Genomic DNA, 19,975 nt, shown 5'->3' on the forward strand with positions numbered 1-19,975 from the left:
ATTACTTCCATCATTTGGACCAATAACCAGGCAAGGATCAATGAAGCGCTTTAATGCATGCCAAACACTCAGTACCTGCACCTAGTTACCAGACAACACATTTCTCCCCAACCTCGTTACCTAAGCAGGATGTGTACCCAATCTTTCATCCACTCTATCCAAACATTTATCTGCATTCACTTTGGTGTTTTAATTTCAGCTAGTATCTGCACTCTGGCTCATCTTATCTAAAAAAGGAGTTGCCGTGATTTTCCATTCCCCCTCAGTGCCCAGTCATAATATAAACATATTCATTTCAAGCTGAGCATGTAATTATTATAATATAATAAAGTAGACTGATTATATACAACATCTGATATTAAAACTGCCCATCCAGATGCCAGCAGGAATGTTTTAAATGTCACGTACAGAACGCCTACTGTAACTGTGCCCGATTTCAGACAGGTACCCTGGACCATACAAAATCTTTTGAGTCAATGAACGGCTGCCACCCTCAGTAAAAAGGGAAAATTGTTGGCGTATTGGCTACTTATATTTAATTGGACAAATATGAGCTCGACTGTTTATGATTGGTATTTTCATTCCCGCAGTCTTTCGTCTTTACATGATTGGTTTCTCATTGGCTTACCTACACACATATCTGCAACGATTGGCTGGGAGCTCGCGGAGCCGGTAACTGGGAGGATCCTTGAGAACGTTGCCATCTCTCTGTGCTAAAGATGGCGTTGGGAGAGGGACGTTTTTGGCTTGGACATAAGTGTATTTCTCTCTGTTGAGACGAGGATACAATTAGGGAAGGTGAGTGAATGTATTGTGATTTGTTTCACAACTGTACGTACGTCCGAAGTGGCTAAAATGCAATTGTACCGACAATTGAGAAGCTGTAACTTAATCAAACCATCGGTTTTAATAAACGTTTGCTTCCCAGCTAATATTAAACAGTTAGTGCTACACGGAACAATGACCCCGAGAAATACTAGATCAACTAGCAAACATAGAATAGCTATAATTCAAATCTGAAGGTTGTATACATTTGTAAAAACAAGACATTTGTACCAGCGTTTGAAACAGCCCTAGCCATAAACCCTGTTAGCGCACGCTAACGTTTAATTTTGCGTGTTGCAATGGTCGCCAGCTAGCTTCTTGCTGTAAGAGACCGACTAAGTTAACTGGAAGGCCAGACATTTTGTCTGGATGATTCGCAACTCCTTTCATAACGACCAGCAGGTCATATCTAATCGCATTTATTATGTTTTGCTATTTATTTGTCTATGATAAATTAGCTGGCTAACTTGCAGTATTTTTGCATGACGTGTGGAAATGTTAACATTGCCTACCTCCCGTTAACTAACAGTTAGACCTCTAGATGTCAGTGTTTATAAATATTAAGTTATCTTTTATGAAGCTGTAACGTTAAGAAAATGCTTTCCAACTAGAAGTAGATCCATTCATTTACTTTTTTATTAACCCTCCTGTTATCCTTGGGGTCAATTTGACCCCAAGCAACGTTTAACATCATACAATGTATAGTTCACTTTTTTTTTTTGCTTCATGTTTCATGACTTTTCCTCAATTGAAGGGTACAACAGAGTTGGCATGAAATTTGTACAAAAATATGTTTTCAATGTCCTGTACAAATATTTTGTACATTGATGTTCCTTGGGGTCAGTTTGACCCCAGCTGTGTGAAACATAAGATGGATATTTGACACATTATGGATATTATTATTTGAATAGTATGAGAACATATTGTTATTATCATTATTACATACACAAGTACTTATTACATATAAGTTATTTTGGTAGGACTGTGTAAGTCAAAAGGGGAAGCAACAGCAAGCCTTTGGGCTGCTGACATTGGATGGGCAATATTGCCAGCCAGGGTTCCAAGGTTCATAAAGGGTGTGGGGGGGTGGGATTGTTTTGTAGGGCTTTTGATGGTGGTTATTACACTCTTGTTAAGTACCTGTCACAAAAAAACTGGGTAACAATATGAATTATAATCATTTTCTGAGGGTTTATTTAGCTGGGGTCAAATTGACCCCAAGGATAAAGAGTGTCGGTAAGATTTGAGGATAACACAAGGGTTAATTGAACCCAGGCCATTGTCAACAATGCTGGTTTTGTATTTGAAAGTTCCTGTTAAAATGGAGATAACGGCCCACCCACCACTGTCCTGATAATGCAAATTAACGATACTCGTCAGAAATGCAGATCAGGAAATTTGAAGCAGCATTGTCTTTCTTTGGTTGCGCATTAACTCATGATGGCACTAACACAATACCTTCAATACACTCATATACATTTATCTTCATTCTCTTACAGGTCATATGGAAGATTCTGGAATGGAGGATGACCATAGATGTGGTCTATTAAGCTGAATGCATTGTGATTTCCAATAATTGAGACAGTGATACTAAAAAGCTGTCTACATTAATGAAAAGAACAATGTAGTCAGCTTAGCATATTCAACACTGTACATGACTAATGCAAAATTTGAGGCATCCTGGCAATGTACTTCTGCATGTCTGTCTGCAAGATCTTTATAAAGCCTTTGAGGAAACTGTAGATAAAGGATTCCTGATAGTTCACCTGTTGCACTTAGTTTCTCTATAAAAGTTGTTAGTAGAGATGGATGTTGATGATGTATTGCCTCCTCTCCCACTGGAGCCCCCGGAGGATGACCTGTCAGGCAGCCACAAATGCATAGCACCTCCACCACCTCCCCTGCAAACGTCCAGTGACGCAGAGGAAATGGACGTTAGCTCTGGTGGTGATGGACCCACAAACACCCCGGCAGAGAGCATAGAGGCGCAGCTCCTCACCAAGGGCTCTCTGACTTTTTGTTGCCACCCATCAGACGAGCCAGTCCCTGGCGCCTCGTGCCCTAGAACGGCTCGCCACGCTCCTCCGGTCACCAAATTCCTGCCCGACTTGAAGTTGCTCAGAGACGTCAAGATTAGCGTTAGCTTCTCGGATGCTAGCAAAAGCAAAGACAGGAAGGTACTTTACACAGGGGTAGGACAGGGAGGGGACTCTGAGGGAAGTGTAGAGGTTTTGAATGGTGTGTTGCATGACTCTGTAGAGCATATGGCTAGTCAGGGTTGTCCAGGGGTCAGTGGTAATGGTGCGCTAGGCACCGGGGCGAAAGGTCAGGAGGTGGAGGTGGACCTAGAGAACAAGGTTGAGTTTGCCGTCCTGGATGAGTTAGAGGATTTCAGTGAGAACTTCCTAGAGGCTGAAGACGGAGACCAGGGCGGCTTCAGATCAGACGTCATTGCACAACAAGAGCAAACTAACGAAGAGGACCTAAACTACTCTTATGAGGTATGTGCACTGTCAAATAAAGAGGGTGGAAATGCTAGTATTGACAAACCATTTTGTATTGTGTTTAATTAATTGTCTAAGAACCAGCTCTTCTAGTCAATCTACTAGACTCACAAAGTTTGAATTTGACATGCATTGATTTAGCATTGCAATTGGATCGACTTTAATTTACTGCTGCACCGAAAGTCTTCAAAGCTCATACTATTTGTCTTTATGCCTTCAGCTGTCTGGTTTAAGTTTTCATTTGAGGTGTTTCATTTGAAGGTGTTTCAGATTTCCAGTGTGTTTAGAATCTGCAATGCTTTAATGCTAATGGATAAAAGCTATGGAAAGTAGAGTTTCGAACTGTAGTATGTCATGTACGCTACTTGTTCTGATCAAAATTGTTTCAAGCCTGTCCACTGCCAAGATGTGCCACCATGATTTTGGGGGGGGGGGTGTGTGTAAGTATATTGTATAGTGAAAAACCTGACTAAGGTAACTCGTGGGAACCCACATGATTGAATAGCTGTATGGCCTTATTCTCCTACAGATACAGAGCCATGGGGCTGTTCTATTAGAAAGCTTACCTCTTACCAGTTCAGTTTACTCATCCAGGTTTGTCACTAAACCACATACTTGAAACAGCCCCTGGGTTGTCAAGAAAGGGTTGGCACAACACTAAAAGGTACTTTCTTTTAGGAGGACTTTGACAATGACGTAGATGCGTTGTTGGAAGAGGGTATGCCAGTGCCCAAAAAGATGCGGCTGGCAGAAGACAAGTACGCAGGAGACAGTGACCACCAGTCTGATGGAGAGGCTGGGGTTCAACCAATGATGACCAAAATTAAGACTGTTCTTAAGAGTGAGTCAGGATGGACAGTTTAAACATAATGGTGGGGGGGGGGGGGGGGGGGGCAGGTCCTTTACAGATGTATTATACCTCTACTGCTCTGTCAACACATACATGTTGTTTACGCATGCCTGATTATGGTGTCTCTGTTCAGGTCGTGGGCGCCCACCCACTGAGCCACTACCTGACGGCTGGATCATGACATTCCATAACTCCGGCATTCCAGTCTACCTTCACCGGGAAACCAGGGTTGTTACCTGGTCCAGACCTTACTTCCTCGGAACAGGGAGCATCAGGGTAATGAGGGGCTTGGTCATCTGTTGTCAAATGAGATTTTAAAGGAAGCCTGGATTTTTAACACTTAATGATTTAATGGGGTCTCCAGTAATATGACACCTTGTACATGATTTCAACATGGCTGACAGGGCAGAAGCTTAATGATTGTTTAAAAAATACTCTTTCAATTAGGTCAATAATGTTGAAGAATACATGTTGGCGCTTGAAACCCCCCCCCCCCCCCCCCTCAATTTCTCTTAATCTTAATCTAGATATTTGTATATTTGTGAAAGAACTTTGTATTTATTTTCAACTGTATTACATTTTGGTGGTTAACATCAGTGACATTCACATTACATTCACAAGGTCTTCAAACTCCACATCTTATTACATGCTAATGACCTTACTCTGCCCTGTAACAGAAACATGACCCTCCTACAAGTAGCATTCCCTGCTTGCACTACAAGAAAATGAAGGAACACGAGGAACGGGAGCAAAATGGCGAGGTGATTGCCAACTCCCGTGGCTCTCCCTTAAAGCCTGTAGAAGAGGGGGATCTTCAGGAGAGGGTGGATGAACCGGACTCTACAGCCCCGGAAGAGAGCACTGCCAAGGCCGCGGATGACCCCACACTGGTGTCTGGGGAGGCCACGGAGGCCCAGCCTGACGTGAAGGAGCCTCAGGTCCACGAGATGGCCCAGGGGGCTCTGGGCCAGGTTAGGGCCAAAGTGGAGGTCTGCAAGGATGAGTCGATTGGTAAGGAGGACACTGATTCAGACTGGTGTTGTGTTCCTGTATATATTCATATCAGTCAGTGAAGCCGAATCTGTAACGTGAGCTTCAGTGTCTAGTGTGTTGGTTTCCCAGGTGAACTCTCATGCTTTGAGTAAGCTAATTGAAAGAAGTTTCTGAATACCTTTAGCCATGTAGAGAAGCCCCTGTATGCCCTTGCAGTTCCTGTTTATTAATGTGCATCCTTTTTTGAATGTGTTAAAAAACCTGGTCCTGTTACACTCTGCATGAACTACACTAACTGTTCATTGGTTCCTCTTGCTTAGACATCGAAGAGTTCCGCGGTTATCTGGAGAAGCGCTTTGACTTTGAACAGGTGACTGTGAAGAAGTTCCGCACGTGGGCCGAGCGCAGGCAGTTCAACAGAGACATGAAACGGAAGCAAGCGGAGTCAGAGAGGCCCATCCTGCCAGCCAATCAGAAGCTCATCACCCTCTCGGTGCAGGATGCACCAACCAAGAAGGGTACGTAGTCTCAGGAATCAGCAGTGTAACGGTATGTGATGAAGGCCTTATTCTGGTGTGTGTTTCACTAATATTCTTCTGTCCACTTCTTGTAGAGTTTGTGATCAACCCGAATGGGAAATCGGAGGTTTGCATTCTGCATGAATATATGCAACGTGTACTTAAGGTCCGACCTGTTTACAACTTTTTTGAATGTGGTAAGTCCTTGATTCATTGATTTGTGAGTTTATGTGAAAATCCTGTGGTCTCATCTTTATTACTGTTTAGGGAAAAAATTCTTTGCATCCAAAAATAAAGCCTTGTCTACTAAAAATTCTAGTCTGAGTCTAGTCTGAACGAATGTTTTGTCAGTCTATTCTGGAGTATTGAACACACATGATGTTACCGTGTTACCTTTGTGGTGACTACAACTATTATTGGTTTTGCAGAGAACCCAAGTGAGCCCTTTGGAGCCTCTGTCATCATAGATGGAGTGACATACGGCACAGGGACCGCAAGTAGTAAAAAACTGGCCAAGAATAAAGCTGGTACTTTGGTTTTGTGTTTTCAGTCTAATCACTTCACAACCTGATCACTCACTTAAGATGTCCTTACAACACTTCTCTGAACACCATACGTTCTGTGACTGTTGGACTTGATTCTCTTTCCCAAGCTCGAGCTACACTGGAGATCCTCATCCCTGACTTTGTGAAACAGACTTCTGAGGAGAAGCCCGTTGAAGGAGATGAACTGGAGGTGCAATTTATTTATTCGTTCATTCGGTTTTAAAGAATCAGATTTAACACACATTTTGATGTGATGTCAAATACTGCACTCACCATGCCTTGCTCTAGCCTACACAACGAATGAGAGCAAGGGCACATGTAACAAGGCAGATTGCCAATGATGTTTGTCTTTGATATTTTTTTACAGTATTTTAATCATATCAGTATTGAAGACTCAAGGGTGTATGAGCTGACCAACAAAGCAGGCTTACTTTCACCGTATCAAATTCTTCATGAGTGCCTTAAAAGGTAGATCCTGTTTAAATTACTATAATGTTTGTTATTAAATGATTTGATGACATAATAATACATTTTAGTGTGTGTGGAGGGGGGGGGGGGGGGGGGGGCGGCAATATTGCTCAATATTTTTAACATGTTAAATAGTACTAAGAACATATTATACAATAACATTTACTCTCAACAATCTTTTCCTATTGACTCTGTGTTTGAAAATGAACTGCTATTGCCCATTACATTTATTGTGAGGCCATGTTGGGAATATAGACCTCACATTATGTTATGATGCAATAATCTTACAATTCATGTGTTTATAAATGTGTTTCTTAGAAATCACGGTATGGGTGACACAAGCATCAAGTTTGAGGTTATCCCTGGGAAGAACCAGAAAAGTGAATATGTCATGACTTGTGGCAAGCACACAGTTCGTGGATGGTGTAAGTGAGATTTCTATGCAGAGGTTAATCCAGCAGGCATGTGTTACATGTGTTAATGAAAGGCACCTCTGTTAGTTAAAGCATGGGAATATTTAAAAATGATTACATTTTAAAAACATGTCTCCCCCTCCCACCCCCCCCCCCCCCCCCCCCCCCCCACCCCCCCCCACCCCCCCACACACACACACACACACACACACACACTGAAGGCAAGAACAAGAGAGTTGGCAAGCAGCTGGCCTCTCAGAAGATCTTGCAGATGCTCCATCCCCACGTGAAGAACTGGGGATCACTGCTACGCATGTATGGCAGAGAGAGCAATAAGATGGTCAAAAAGGTAAGTGCTTGTAAAGCAACACAATGCAATTCTCTTACCTTAAAATAATGCCATGTACCACATCCTGATGCTACACTGACTTATGATACAGAGAATGAAGTCTCTGACATTGCTAATGGATGTCTGCAACATTGGATATTGTACTATGTAACATTATTGATTGGTTAGGATCATAACCCCATTTTTTTTTTTTTTTTTTTTTTTTTGAAGAGCTGGGTACCATCGAAGTGCTAAATGGCGTTGAATATTGATGTGCGGGCCAGGGCATAAATATCAATTCTTCCATCGCATCACTTTAACTGCTAGGGAAACAAACTGACTTGCACGCTTTGATTTCTGTTCAAAAGGCTCAGAGGCATGTCAGGATGGGTAATGAGTTGTTGCTTTGATTTGAGGTTGCGTGTGTGTGTTTATATTTATATTTACCAACCTACAGGAGAATTCAGACAAAAGTGTGATTGAACTTCAGCAGTATGCCAAAAAGAACAAGCCAAACCTGCATATCCTGAACAAACTTCAAGATGAGATGAGGAAATTGGCTAAGCAGAGGGTATGTTTGGCATTCAAATGTGCTACTACCATGAATGCAGCTACTGTACATGATTTGGTTGCATTGATTGGTTGCTACACTTGATTGGTTGCTACACATGATTGCCTTGGACATAGTGGGTTTAATGTTCCATAGCTGTAGATTTAATTTAAAAACAACTGAAACAAAATGTCTACCACAGCCAGCTGAAATGTGTATGTTGTTTTCTCTCTATAGGAAGAGACCAGGAAGAAGCCAAAAATGACCATAATGGAATCTGCCCAGCCAGGTAGCGAGCCGCTGTGCACAGTTGACGTATAGAACGTTCCCACAGACCAACTAGCACTGTCCACGGTACCCGATTGTCCAGAAGAAAAGCAACAAGTCTAAGAGTGATTACTGAATTATGCATCGTCATTTAGTGTACAAAGGCAATATATGTTTTACAATTATGGAGGAGGTCATTTCAGAAAACCGAGCATGCATTCCGTTCACCTGCCACCTTAGCCAAGGACGTAAATGCAGTCAGAAGAAAATTCTGCACTAGGATAAGGTGTTGAACATCTTATACCTCTGAATGCATTTTCTGTACAGCACTTAAGCATCTATAGATAAACCACAAGTTCATAGTATTTATTTATCCCAATTCTGCTGACTGAACTATCCACCACTATTTCCTGTTTTTACAAAAGCATCAGCAAAATCAGGAACTCCATTGATTTTTCCTGAAGTTGTGTGTTGGTTTACACTTGTCCAATTTCGGTGTAGGATGCTGAGTAATCAAAACAATCTGCTCTTTGCTCTAAGGGTTGCCATTTGATCTTCTACATCATTTTTTTTTTTGTGTATGAATAGGTTTCGTGTTTTGTGTTTCTTCACCTCTTTTAATCATGCTTTGGTGGTAACCAGTAGAATCAAGCACCTGTATTGATGTGAAGTGTGTGGTAGCATTGTGTATACAGTGATGCTGGTGGTGTGTAGGATGCTAGGGTCATGACTGGTGAACATAACATGGCAGACCTTCATTTGCATGTTTTTTTTTTTTTTTTTTTTTTGCATTTGAAGTGGAGTTTTTGTTGTTGTTGTTGTTTTGTTTTTGTCTTATTTTAAAACCTGTTTGAACCCTGCCCACAATCTGCAGTGATATTACTGTTTTGCTCTTATTGCAAAACTTGTAAAAGTATGTACGATGCCTTTTTTCCCCCCCTTGTTTTGTGGAAACGCAGGATGAAACATATCAAAGGACAGCCAATTGTGCTGATCTGACAAGCTATAATTCTTGCTTTCCATTGGCACTGCGGAGAACACAAAGCACCAGAGCTTTCAAGTACTGTAGTCTTTGTGGCTGTGAAGACTTGTAGGTCGAAGGCGTTGAGCTTCTCGGTCCCTCATCGTACATTTTTATATATCGCCTTTAATTAAAAAACACCTGCAATGAGTACTTAAGACAAGGACGCCAAGTCCAGAGAACATCAGTATTGCCCATTTTACATGAACTTCAAATAGACAGTTTGATGCTGGTGTTTGTTGCCTTAGTCTATCTCAATCTCTTCAATGTCCAACACAAGGGAAATATAAGACCCTTTTACTTGAGTCTTTGCTGATGGTGAAGCTACCTAGAAACTAACAGCAGTGCAATGAAATGGGAGTTGTTATTAATGTTGATATTTTGGGAGTGGGAGGGGGGGGGGGGGGGGGGGGTTGAAGGGTGAATGCCTTTAGCATGAGTTTTTACAGCTGTCTTAACCGATTGTTGTGTCTACAGGCCTATTAAAATATGTGTACGTTGCAATCATTGTAGCGAGTTGATTGTGTTCAGGTCAACAGGTTTTCAAAATAATGATATGAATTTTCAAATTGGTCAACTGCAGTACAAAAGGCAATTAAGCAAAAACAGCTAGGTACTCTATACCTCGTGACAATGCGATCATGTAATGACATACAAGGTGTGAACCAAAGCTTTTAATAGTCTTATGCATTTTTATAGAATACTGTAGGTTGCTGCATAAAACATACAATAGATATATTTACTGGAAAGGAGGGATAAAAGTTGCAATAACTGCTGGAACAAAAAAAAAATATATATATATATAAACTGCTGTGCACTGTCATTGTGTGAAGTATTTTAGTTTAGTGTGCTTTTCCAGAGTGTTGCATTGCATTTGTTTTTCAGAACTTCACCGTTGTACATGAACACAAGGCTGCTGTATTACAGAGTTAGAACGCTTTTAAGAATGTGCTTATTTTCACCCCAGTTTATTCTGAGTTTACTGCCTGTCCAAACTGTCTTGCCAAGTGTGTTGGTGTGTGAAGAATATATTCTTTTTTTTATATATATATACACTTGTTACCATGGAAGGTCTAATAAGTTGTTTAATAGAGGCATTGATGCCTAGGAAGAAAACATTTCTTGTCAATGTGACTTATGATCGCTGACTTACAGTGACTTGTTTATGCAAATAAAGGTGTCTTGACTAGTACTCTACAGTTGGTCATTGTTGTGTAAAACCATTTGCAGCAACTGTAAGGTAGTCCATTTTATTCATTTACAAAATTGTCCATGTACACCAAACATTGTGCAGTTAGATCAAAAGGAAAAAGAGCTTTACGGTCCTACATTTACCCAAAACAAACTCTATACAAATATTGTCTGACAATCACTGCAGACACATGCTAATTCTTAAACTTCAATCTGAATGTTTTGGACATAAAAAGAAAACGTTATCAGGACAGAGAGCAGTTAAGATGTTTGAGGTTTGGCATCAGCAGGCTGATCCTTCTCTTTCTCGTCCATGGAGCTGTAGTCCACCCTCTCGAAGAGCAGGATGGTCTCGCAGTGAGGCGTCTGGGGAAACAGGTCCACAGCCATCGATCGCACAGGACGGAACGGAGCTCCTCGCACACGGTTGGAAGGTGCTCTGCACAGGCTGAAAACCGGCTTCTGATTAGACACTGATCTCCATGCACAGGGCGTAGCAAATTTGGGTGTGTGGGAAAAGTAAACTTAAAACAATGACAAATAATAAGGTGATTATTCATAGATGTGTAAATGTTTTAGACTGGTCACACCTTACAAGCTCAGTGAGATTACTTACTCAATGAAGTTGTTCATGGCTGCTTTGGCATTGCATGCGACGTAAACCAGCCTCTTAAGATGCTCTGCTCTCCTTATGGCCAGAATTACCTTAGAGTCTGTCAAGCATTTTAATGAGAGATGTTATTGTGACAAACCACTTAGTATGCAATGTAGGAACAATAAATTGCCAATATTCATTTAAACAGCAGAATGGAGTTGTAAAACAGCTAACTAACTATATAACATACAAACAAACACCAATACCACAACTGATAAAAGTTGCATAACATGCTGAACTGGTGTCTTTTGGCAGTGGTACAGTTTTGGTATAGTTGGCTATTTTATTTTGTGAAAGCTTATACGTTTACATAGTGTTTAGCCTGTGGCTAACAGGAAATACAAATGTGTTCATCTGTCCTCCACATACCCATATATACCATCAAAATTAATTTGAATAAAATATAAAAACTAGCGGTTTAGAAAAATCAAACCAAAATGAGGGCATACCATTACTTGAATATAAAAGGCTAGAAAAATTAAGTAAAGAGTAAGTGTATAAGTACATACGCATTCCTGCTCTTGGTGGGTCAATGATAGCAGTGACATTAGGGGATACAACTGCATTGAGCACAGTGGGGAAAACATCTTCCGCTTTTCCACAGTAGAACTCTACATTGCTCAATCCTAGAACACAAAAAGAGGATAAACCCCTAATGAGACCCTGGAAGTGTATAGATAAAAAGATTAAAAAGTTAACATTACAGAGAACATTAAGCATGTGTGAATATTAGGGAAGATCTATGGAGAAGGGAAGAGATGTCAGACTTGCCATTCAGCTTAGCATTGACTTTGGCATCTTCCACAGCTTCCTGGCACAGCTCAATTCCAATTACTTTCTTTACTCTCTGTGATGCCAAGAACATAAAACGACCACTATTTACAACAGCGACGAGGGGGAAACGATCACAGACAATTCACCCCGGCAAATGGTGACCACACAAATAGGACCACACACACAGAACACATTAGTGAAGACAAACAGTCCCTGTTACTTGTACCTTTGCCAGAGAAATCCCGATGGTGCCAGTCCCACAGCAGACGTCGAGCACAGTGCTGTCCTGGTTCAGCTGTGCCCATTCCCCCACAGCAGAGTACAACACTTCTGCAGCCGGTGTGTTGATCTACCAAAAAGGGTGTCCACAAACTACTCACAACCAATTCTGACAGAATGAATAGTGTCTATATGACCATCCATTAACGTCCAACCCAATGAACACATATAAACAAAGTGTTTACCTGGAAAAATGAGTGTGGCGAGATGCGGAACTTCAAGCCTAGGAGCTCCTCATGAATCCACTCGTCTCCAGTGACATGCTCACAGGGTAGGTCATCTGTGTTTGGTGATGTCCTTCCATGATACATCACAATGAGCACACAGATCAAAATATGCAGCCAGAAAAGACAACTCTTAGAAATGGAACCCACCTTTGTCCATGTTTGACAACGTATAATGACGTGACACCGCTGTCTTTCCCTTCTCCTTCAGTGAAATACACCTTCATTGACTTTTTTAGTCCATCAATCTCTTCTTCTGTCAGTTTCTGAAAAGAACAGCAGCAGACATGAAATAGGTTAATAATGCCAAAACTTAACCAAATTATTTTAAAGTGATCAATTTTCTCTGTAAGACGAATCTCTCTAATCTCATTAAAACATGCCATAGGTAAAAAGCTGTATGACTATAATTGTATGTATATGTGTACGTTTCAAAATATACTCACAACCAGTAAAAGTATGCATGCACAGGCACAATATTTCATTTATGTACCTGAGGGTTGAAGAACACCATGGCCATGACCTGATTGGTCCTGGTCGTCCGCACTGTCAGCTGTCTCCAGTGGCCCTCATAGGTCTCAGGACTGTAGACAGAGTATGGAGTAGTCCTGTCCAGGAATACATAATACACATTCAACATTACCAACCAGCATACATTAAAGGCATCCAATTCTGTTTACCCCCCCTACATTTGCAGAGTACTTGTATTTGACACAACCGTCATAAATACTACTCGTGACTTACGCCCTACCCCCTGGACACGGTACATGCGTATTTGTTTACAAGCCAAAGGATGGAAACTGGCAAAGATGATCTCCAAAGAGCCATGTTGACTGACAGGGTAATATTGTGACTCTCTGGGTTGTGGGAGAGCTGATTCTCTGTAGACGGGTAGGGTACATCTGCAGATGTGCCATTCTTCCTATTACAAGTTAGTTTACCATTAAAATTACTTTGACACTGTTTGTAATAAAAACTAGACTATACGGTATAAGGTGTACATAAACTTATTTCGTTCTACTCCCATGTTACCTGATGTAATCCTGGACGACTTGGACCACTTTTTTGGTCTCTGGTGGAACGTGAATGGTGTCACCAGGTCCCACAACTGCGCATGTGCCGCCTTTATACTTCCCAAGGCGAAAGCCTATAGTCTTGTCTTGGCCATCTGCTCCCATCCCAATCAGAAACTCACACTTGTTCCTGTAGTCAGTCTGCAATTGACACAATATCACAAGTTATTTCTCCAAAGTGCAGGAGAGCTGAGGATCGCTCCATGGTGGCACTCTCATGACTGTACCTGCACTGGAGAAGGCCGGATCTTCTCTAAAGGGCAACAAGTGCCATTATTCTTCTCCTTCTGTACAAACAGCCAGGGCAACATAGCCTTATTGGTGTTGCCTATTTCCCTGTACGAAAACAAATGTTAAAATCCACTTAAACACTTTGGCAGATGAAGATTAACTTGTAGAGAAGACTTAATTTGTTACTAAAAGACTGAGACAGGACTGGGAGCAATTTTTACAGTAATAGGAAAATGATCCAAGTGCTATATGGACCCTTTCAAGAGAGTTCCATTATCAGCATCATAGTTGGCCCCACAAGACTTCCTTTTTAACATTCCATATGTTATCTTAATGCAGAGGTAGTAGATTGGGAACCAAATAGAATGTTCAAGCATTGTTTTTGTTTTTATTGTTGAAAGGGTCTATATATAAAAAAAATAAAAAGTGGAAGGTATCCGAGCACTACCTGGTTAACCTTTGCAGAATCCCCAGCACCTCTTCCTCTTTCTGTCTCAACTGTTCGTCATAAGGCAAGTTCCATAAGGGGGTGACCACATTAGCAAGCTGTGTGCTCAAAGGCTCTGATTCCCTCTCATCTTGGTCTCCGTCCTTCCCCTGGCGCTTAGAGAGGGGCTCTCTACCATCTTCAGCCTCGTCCTGCTTTCTCTTCCTCAGGATGGGATCTGCTTTAGGCTTGGCCAGCCGCACACTTAGGACACGGCCCTTCCATTGGACACCATGAACCACTTTCATGGCTTTGTCTCTCTCCTCCTGGTTCTTGAAAGTGACAAAAGCAAAGGTCTGTTTGCCAAACAGTTTGATTTTATGTGGGTTCAGCCCATGCTTGGTGAGGAACTTCTTGAGATCATTGAAGCCAATGAACTTGGGCAGGTTCTGAATCTCCACTTTGAAGATTTCAGAGGTGAAGAGATCCTCCTTAATATATCGATATACATTGGAGTTGGGGTCCACAGTAACATCCCCATCACCTCCTGATGGATCTTCTTTGCTTTTTACATCTTGCTCTGTGACTTCTTGCACGTCTTTGTCATTTAGTGCTGAAGTGACAGGTAGGGTTGTTGTGTCTGAAATGTCTGTCATGTTCCTCGACCTGGAGGGCAGGAAAGTTAATATACTATTTCTTTCACATGGCAGCAGGAAGGTAAAGATTAAACATTTCTTGTTAGTTTTGGCATTTGTAAGACACATTGTCAATGAGGGTGCCGGCTTGATTTGCTAGAAATAGAAATGTTAATTTATGGCTGCATGAGCCTATAGACGAATACCAACAGCAGGTATGGTAAAATACTACTAGCCAAAACATGCAATTTGGGCAAAACGTTTACAAGCTTAATTACGCTTAGATGTCCTAATCATGCACTTACCTTGGTTTAAAAGAAAATGTCACACGAAGCCTCCTAAAGTCGGTTAATACTCAATTTCAGTAGAATACAGAAAATGATTACACTGACAACTGCGCAGCCATTTTTAACCACGTGTTAAAGCTGGGAGTTATGGGAGTTTACAATCTTACATTCGCAAGAACGTGTTCTTGTTCTGCGACAGCTTGCTTCACAATAATATTTTCCTCCATGTGTTAAATCGATATAAGCTGCATTACAATCACCCATATGACACTCTGGCAAGTAATATGTAAGAACAAATTAATGCTGCGCACGGTCTCTGGCATTATTTTCTGTAGATCAGGTCCACGTAATTTAAAGATTGACAGGGGAGCATGGTACAAAATTGTTACATTTTCTCTTTAATGGAAAGGACTTTTCTTTGTCAACTTTAAAGATGTGTGATGTGGTGCAGGGAAGATAACTTTAAAATAACTTCCAAGTTCATTTAACACTATTTCCTGTTCATCAGAGAAAGGAGGCGGGTCCATTACTTCCTTTCTTCCGCGCGCGAAATCAGTTCGGTGCAGGAAGCTTGGAAAAGTGCTCGACTTTGGTAATCATCAATTGTCGCAATCTGAAAACATCTACATTAAAATGGCAGATCCGAAGGTGAATATAGTTTATTTACTCGTTTGAGGATGTACAGAAATGACATATACAAACATTTGATAGTGTTTGCATTATCGGATGGCTTAAACGAAGTTCATTGTGGGCTCTGGCTGTTAGCTTTAAAAGCCGGTCGCTAGTTGATTTTGCTACATGTTCAGTTGTATACTAAGATCATTGTAAATTGGCCACATTTTAACGTCAGTGTGTTGACTACAACACATTTGCAAATACAACGAGTGCACTGTCTAAAAACAAGCATCTACGGAGAGATCCGTTTACCGCCCTATTGTAGGAGCATATCATGCTAACCTGCTAGTCGGCTGGGATAGCTAGTTTACCGTTACAATGAAGCATGAGAAGGAAACACTATCAGTTTACTGCATTTAGCTAGGTTAATCATGATTCATGGAGTTGACATTTTGTAATTCCTAATATTTCATGTAGCATGACTTGGTTTAGTTCGACTCACTAGGTAGACTGACAAATGTTTTTGCTTGACGTGCAGTGGAGGCTACCTTTGGCTAACGTTACTCACAAATAGCCAGTTTCTACAGACATGACTGAAGGAAGGAGGGAGAAAAGCAGATGTATAAAAATATAAGTAATACCACCTGGTGGAGAAAATGTTTTATTAGAGTATCGCTTTACAAGCTCAAGTTGCGTATGAAATGCCAGCTGGGGCATGTTGGCTAACGTTACACCCAAATCTTATTTAGCCGAATAGCTAACCAAAGCATTGAATGCTAACGTGGACTAGCTTGCTAGATACGCAGCAAGCGTTTTCACCGACCCCAGCCATTAGATGGGATTTTTGGGCATGTAGAATGGCTGGCAGCAGGCATGCTTACTAAGTTTATTACGTCTTGCCACTGCACGAGATAACATCGACTTACCTCTTAATTCTATCTTCTATCTACATGTTTTTATATTTCGTGACATGGGTGGGAGGGTGACCGTTTACTTGCTAGCTAACAGTTTAATTAGACACTTCGTGTCAAGTACTAGCGGGATGATTTGTCCGGTTTGTCAGCAAGCTAGGCTTTAGCGGAGTTACCTGTTAAGTTACAAAACATCCATGCATATCCCAGTTATGGTATTTTGTCGCACGATCAATAGTTAATAAAATAAATTAATTTGTGAAGGCATTTTGGCTTATGATTGGTTTACCCACTGGCCATACATAAAATAATTTCTCATCCCCACCAGTCACTCGGGGTGGGGCCTACAACTGTTTTATCAGAATTCACTTGATTTTTAAAACAAGTGCATACCTCAGCAGCCATGGAAACAAGTTTGGTTGTTGCAGCAAATCGCTAACAAAAGGGAGCCCCTAACGCTTGATCTCCCAAATCCCCCGTCTTTCAGCACGTTGTTCAGCAGTGGGTTCATTTTTCCCAGTAGACACAGCATGTTGGCGAGTAGTTAAGAGTTTGTCTTGATCGAAACTGTTTTAACATTAAGCATTTGCTTGTCTTCTGCAGCACTGGGCTGAATGTTAATGTGTGCCAGCATTTGTTGATAGTAATTTTTTTAATTTTCATGATCTTGACAGGACACACAGGAGGAGCATGATGCCTCTACAGAAAATGCAGAAGACTCAAACCATGACCCCCATTTTGAGCCCATTGTGTCACTTCCAGTACAAGATGTGAAGACGCTTGAGGAGGATGAGGAAGAAATTTTTAAAATGCAAGTTGACTTTACTGGACTTACTGGAATAGTTGTCCAAATTGCATCACATCCTCTAACTAACTTGTAATTTTTTTTGTCTGTCCTTTTACGTTCATCAGGCGAGCAAAGCTCTACCGTTTTGCTAGTGAAAATGACCCACCAGAATGGAAGGAGCGTGGTACGGGTGACGTGAAACTTTTGCGACACAAAGATAAGGGTTCCGTTCGTCTATTGATGAGGAGAGACCGCACTCTCAAGATCTGTGCCAACCACAACAGTATGTGTGTCTAATCTCTTGGAGTGGGATGCTAACAATGAAACATTGCTTGATATTTTGCTGTTTGTGTAAGCTCTACTGACTGTAGGCCATGTTGTCCTGTGTGGTGTCATTTTTTACAATGAGTGGTTGAGAGTGCAGATGTCGGCTGAAATGATAGTCTTTACTAAGACAGAGATTCATATCCTTGCAAAGTGTCAGATCATTGTTTAATTTACTATGGTGTGGTTTAAAGTGTGGTGTTTTTTTTCCTTCTACTTATTAATATTTTAGAGCTAACTTTAATTTTCTTTTTTTTACCATTTGTTTCATGTGTTGACTGTCAATTGCATTTGTAGTTATGCCTTTGATGGAGCTGAAACCCAATGCTGGCAGTGACAGGGCCTGGGTGTGGAACACACATGCTGACTTTGCAGATGAGGAACCCAAACCAGAACTCCTAGCACTTAGATTCCTAAATGCAGAAAGTAAGTTTTCCTGACATTAGTAAACCATATGCTGTGGTGACTTAGCATGGATCACTGGAGTGCAGATGTGTAAACATCTGACAACATTTTAAGTATATCTCTTTAGGGTGGATAATCTCTAACATAGCATAACATGTTTTGTATTGCTTCTTTTAATGTTTGATTTATTAAAAATGGACTCTACACTTGTGTTTACTGATGAGCTCTAGTGTTGATATTGAAGGGCCCTGGTGCAATCAAAACCTTAAATGGACAAGTACAAGTCAGAAGTAGTATTGTGTTTGTGTTGTCTTTTGAGATCACTCCTAATAAAACTTTTTTTTTTTCCCCCAGATGCCCAGAAGTTCAAGGCAAAGTTTGATGAGTGCAAAGAAGAAGTTAGAAAATTCCTAGAAAAAGAAGAGAAATCTGGTGAGATGCTTTTCTTTTGTCCTCCTGACCTGCAGACTCACTCTGTTCCTTGCTGCCCCTTCCGGCATGGAACTTTTTCTGTCTGCTACATTAACATGCAGAATGTAACACGCTAGCTTGCTATTTCTGGGGCAAGTGCTGGTATGTTAGTTCTGCTACATCTGAAAAGCATTTTGTACATCAACTGTTTATATTTAAGTGTGAATAACTAGGACTCTGTTTTATCTTTGTAAGACTATACAAAATCAAACCAGGTATTGACCATTACGGTCCAAGACAGTCCACTTCATTAGTTTACATTAGCTTTGTTTGTTTTATTGCAGCTGGTGACAGTGATGGTGCAGATAAAGTGGCTGACAAACTGGAGGAACTCTCAGTAAAAGAGAACAAAGATGACGCCAAGACATCGGCTGGGCAGAAAGATGAAGTGAAGGCCGAGGAGGAGAAGAAATGAGATCCGGACGGCGGCTTCACTCAGATCTTCAACTTGTCATTTTCCCCCTTTTTTCTACAATAGACTCTGAAACTGAATTTGGACACTTGCTTCTTTGTTTGACTTGTTTTCGTTTTGTTTATTTTATTTGTTTGCCTTCTGAGATCACAAGACCTTGGTGCCACACTTCAACAATTTTGTCCATTCCTCAATCAAGATGTTAAGTGCTTATCTTGCCCTCCTCACCTGCCCTGTTTTCTTCATGGTGAAAATAAATTGGATCCGCTCTGGCCATCTGTAACTCAAAAGTATCGACAAGACATGCTGTGAAAAGAGGCTTGTGGTATTGATTGATTCCCACATTGGGTAATTTTTACTTAGTTTTTCTTTTTCTTTCTTTTTTTATAGACATTCTAAAGTAACTGTGAGTGCTGTTAAGATCGGGTGTAAGTGGTCTGGGTGGGTTTGAGGCATGACGAATGACCTTTTTCAAATGTGGACTTGGATATTGGATGCAAGATATTAAACAGATGAAAATCTAGCAGTCCCAAGAGGTTTTCTTGGGGGTTATTATATTTTTCCCCTGCCAAGGGATGGAAGACTAGAACTACAATACATTTTTGCCCTCAAATCACATCAGTGGAACATGGGCAGACAACCCAAATATTTTTGCTTTTCTATGAGAGGCAGATGTATTTAATAACGGTTCACGTATGTTTTGATGACTAATGCAAAGGCTCAAACTTGAACTTCAGTAGAAAGTGACAACTAGTAATGCTTTTTGGGGCAGAAAGCACATAAACAATTTTTGTCGGCACTTCAGATCTTAGATTGTTTTGGCATTCCAGTTGCATCTGTAAATAAGTGTACATGGATGAAAGACTTGCTTTTGATCTGTGCTTGTATGGATATGGTTCCTCAATTTTAAACAACCAATGAAGATGTCCTGTCTCTTTCCATTCCATTTGGGGGAGGGGGAAAATAAATGACACTATTTTGAAAATCATATT

The 19,975-nt window shown here is 41.0% G+C and overlaps 3 protein-coding genes and 1 non-coding gene across 4 annotated transcripts; 3 read left to right on the forward strand and 1 right to left on the reverse strand.

Moving 5' to 3' along the window:
* The first annotated feature begins 675 nt into the window (after positions 1 to 675).
* dgcr8 (DGCR8 microprocessor complex subunit) lies at positions 676 to 10,474 on the forward strand. The gene is made up of 14 exons (XM_042099665.1): positions 676 to 798; positions 2,325 to 3,326; positions 4,008 to 4,170; positions 4,313 to 4,455; positions 4,857 to 5,190; positions 5,493 to 5,690; positions 5,786 to 5,887; positions 6,119 to 6,217; positions 6,343 to 6,425; positions 6,603 to 6,703; positions 7,022 to 7,128; positions 7,338 to 7,465; positions 7,902 to 8,015; positions 8,232 to 10,474. The coding sequence occupies exons 2-14, from the start codon at positions 2,631 to 2,633 to the stop codon at positions 8,313 to 8,315; spliced, it is 2,352 nt and encodes a 783-aa protein (XP_041955599.1). The 5' UTR covers positions 676 to 798; positions 2,325 to 2,630; the 3' UTR covers positions 8,316 to 10,474.
* A 42-nt stretch (positions 10,475 to 10,516) lies between these two features.
* trmt2a (tRNA methyltransferase 2 homolog A) lies at positions 10,517 to 15,329 on the reverse strand. Its single transcript, XM_042099666.1, has 12 exons — positions 15,077 to 15,329; positions 14,158 to 14,802; positions 13,706 to 13,814; positions 13,438 to 13,619; positions 12,899 to 13,013; positions 12,556 to 12,671; positions 12,367 to 12,478; positions 12,129 to 12,251; positions 11,900 to 11,975; positions 11,638 to 11,754; positions 11,090 to 11,186; positions 10,517 to 10,921 (listed from the first exon to the last, which is right to left on the reverse strand). The coding sequence occupies exons 2-12, from the start codon at positions 14,790 to 14,792 to the stop codon at positions 10,735 to 10,737; spliced, it is 1,869 nt and encodes a 622-aa protein (XP_041955600.1). The 5' UTR covers positions 14,793 to 14,802; positions 15,077 to 15,329; the 3' UTR covers positions 10,517 to 10,734.
* Positions 15,330 to 15,565: 236 nt separating this feature from the next.
* Positions 15,566 to 19,968, forward strand: ranbp1 (RAN binding protein 1). Its single transcript, XM_042099669.1, has 6 exons — positions 15,566 to 15,706; positions 17,259 to 17,395; positions 17,497 to 17,654; positions 17,993 to 18,121; positions 18,455 to 18,532; positions 18,856 to 19,968. The coding sequence occupies exons 1-6, from the start codon at positions 15,692 to 15,694 to the stop codon at positions 18,984 to 18,986; spliced, it is 648 nt and encodes a 215-aa protein (XP_041955603.1). The 5' UTR covers positions 15,566 to 15,691; the 3' UTR covers positions 18,987 to 19,968.
* On the forward strand, positions 18,564 to 18,697 carry LOC121716203. Its single transcript, XR_006033796.1, has one exon. It is a non-coding gene; the product is annotated as a small nucleolar RNA SNORA77 (small nucleolar RNA).
* Positions 19,969 to 19,975: the final 7 nt, after the last annotated feature.

The sequence above is a fragment of the Alosa sapidissima genome, chromosome 8 (assembly GCF_018492685.1).
Source record: "Alosa sapidissima isolate fAloSap1 chromosome 8, fAloSap1.pri, whole genome shotgun sequence".
In the NCBI taxonomy this organism is placed as follows: domain Eukaryota; kingdom Metazoa; phylum Chordata; class Actinopteri; order Clupeiformes; family Clupeidae; genus Alosa; species Alosa sapidissima.

Coding starts and splice junctions, on each gene's coding strand:
- dgcr8 (XM_042099665.1), top strand. CDS start 2,631: ATGGATGTTGATGATGTATTGCCTCCTCTCCCACTGGAGCCCCCGGAG. Junction 6,218..6,342: donor ACTGGCCAAGAATAAAGCTG/GTACTTTGGTTT, acceptor CTCTTTCCCAAG/CTCGAGCTACACTGGAGATC. Junction 8,016..8,231: donor GGAAATTGGCTAAGCAGAGG/GTATGTTTGGCA, acceptor TTCTCTCTATAG/GAAGAGACCAGGAAGAAGCC.
- ranbp1 (XM_042099669.1), top strand. Junction 17,396..17,496: donor GAGGAAGAAATTTTTAAAAT/GCAAGTTGACTT, acceptor TACGTTCATCAG/GCGAGCAAAGCTCTACCGTT. Junction 18,533..18,855: donor AGAAAAAGAAGAGAAATCTG/GTGAGATGCTTT, acceptor GTTTTATTGCAG/CTGGTGACAGTGATGGTGCA.
- trmt2a (XM_042099666.1), bottom strand. CDS start 14,792: ATGACAGACATTTCAGACACAACAACCCTACCTGTCACTTCAGCACTA. Junction 13,815..14,157: donor ATTCTGCAAAGGTTAACCAG/GTAGTGCTCGGA, acceptor GTTTTCGTACAG/GGAAATAGGCAACACCAATA. Junction 12,479..12,555: donor GTTGTCAAACATGGACAAAG/GTGGGTTCCATT, acceptor GTATCATGGAAG/GACATCACCAAACACAGATG.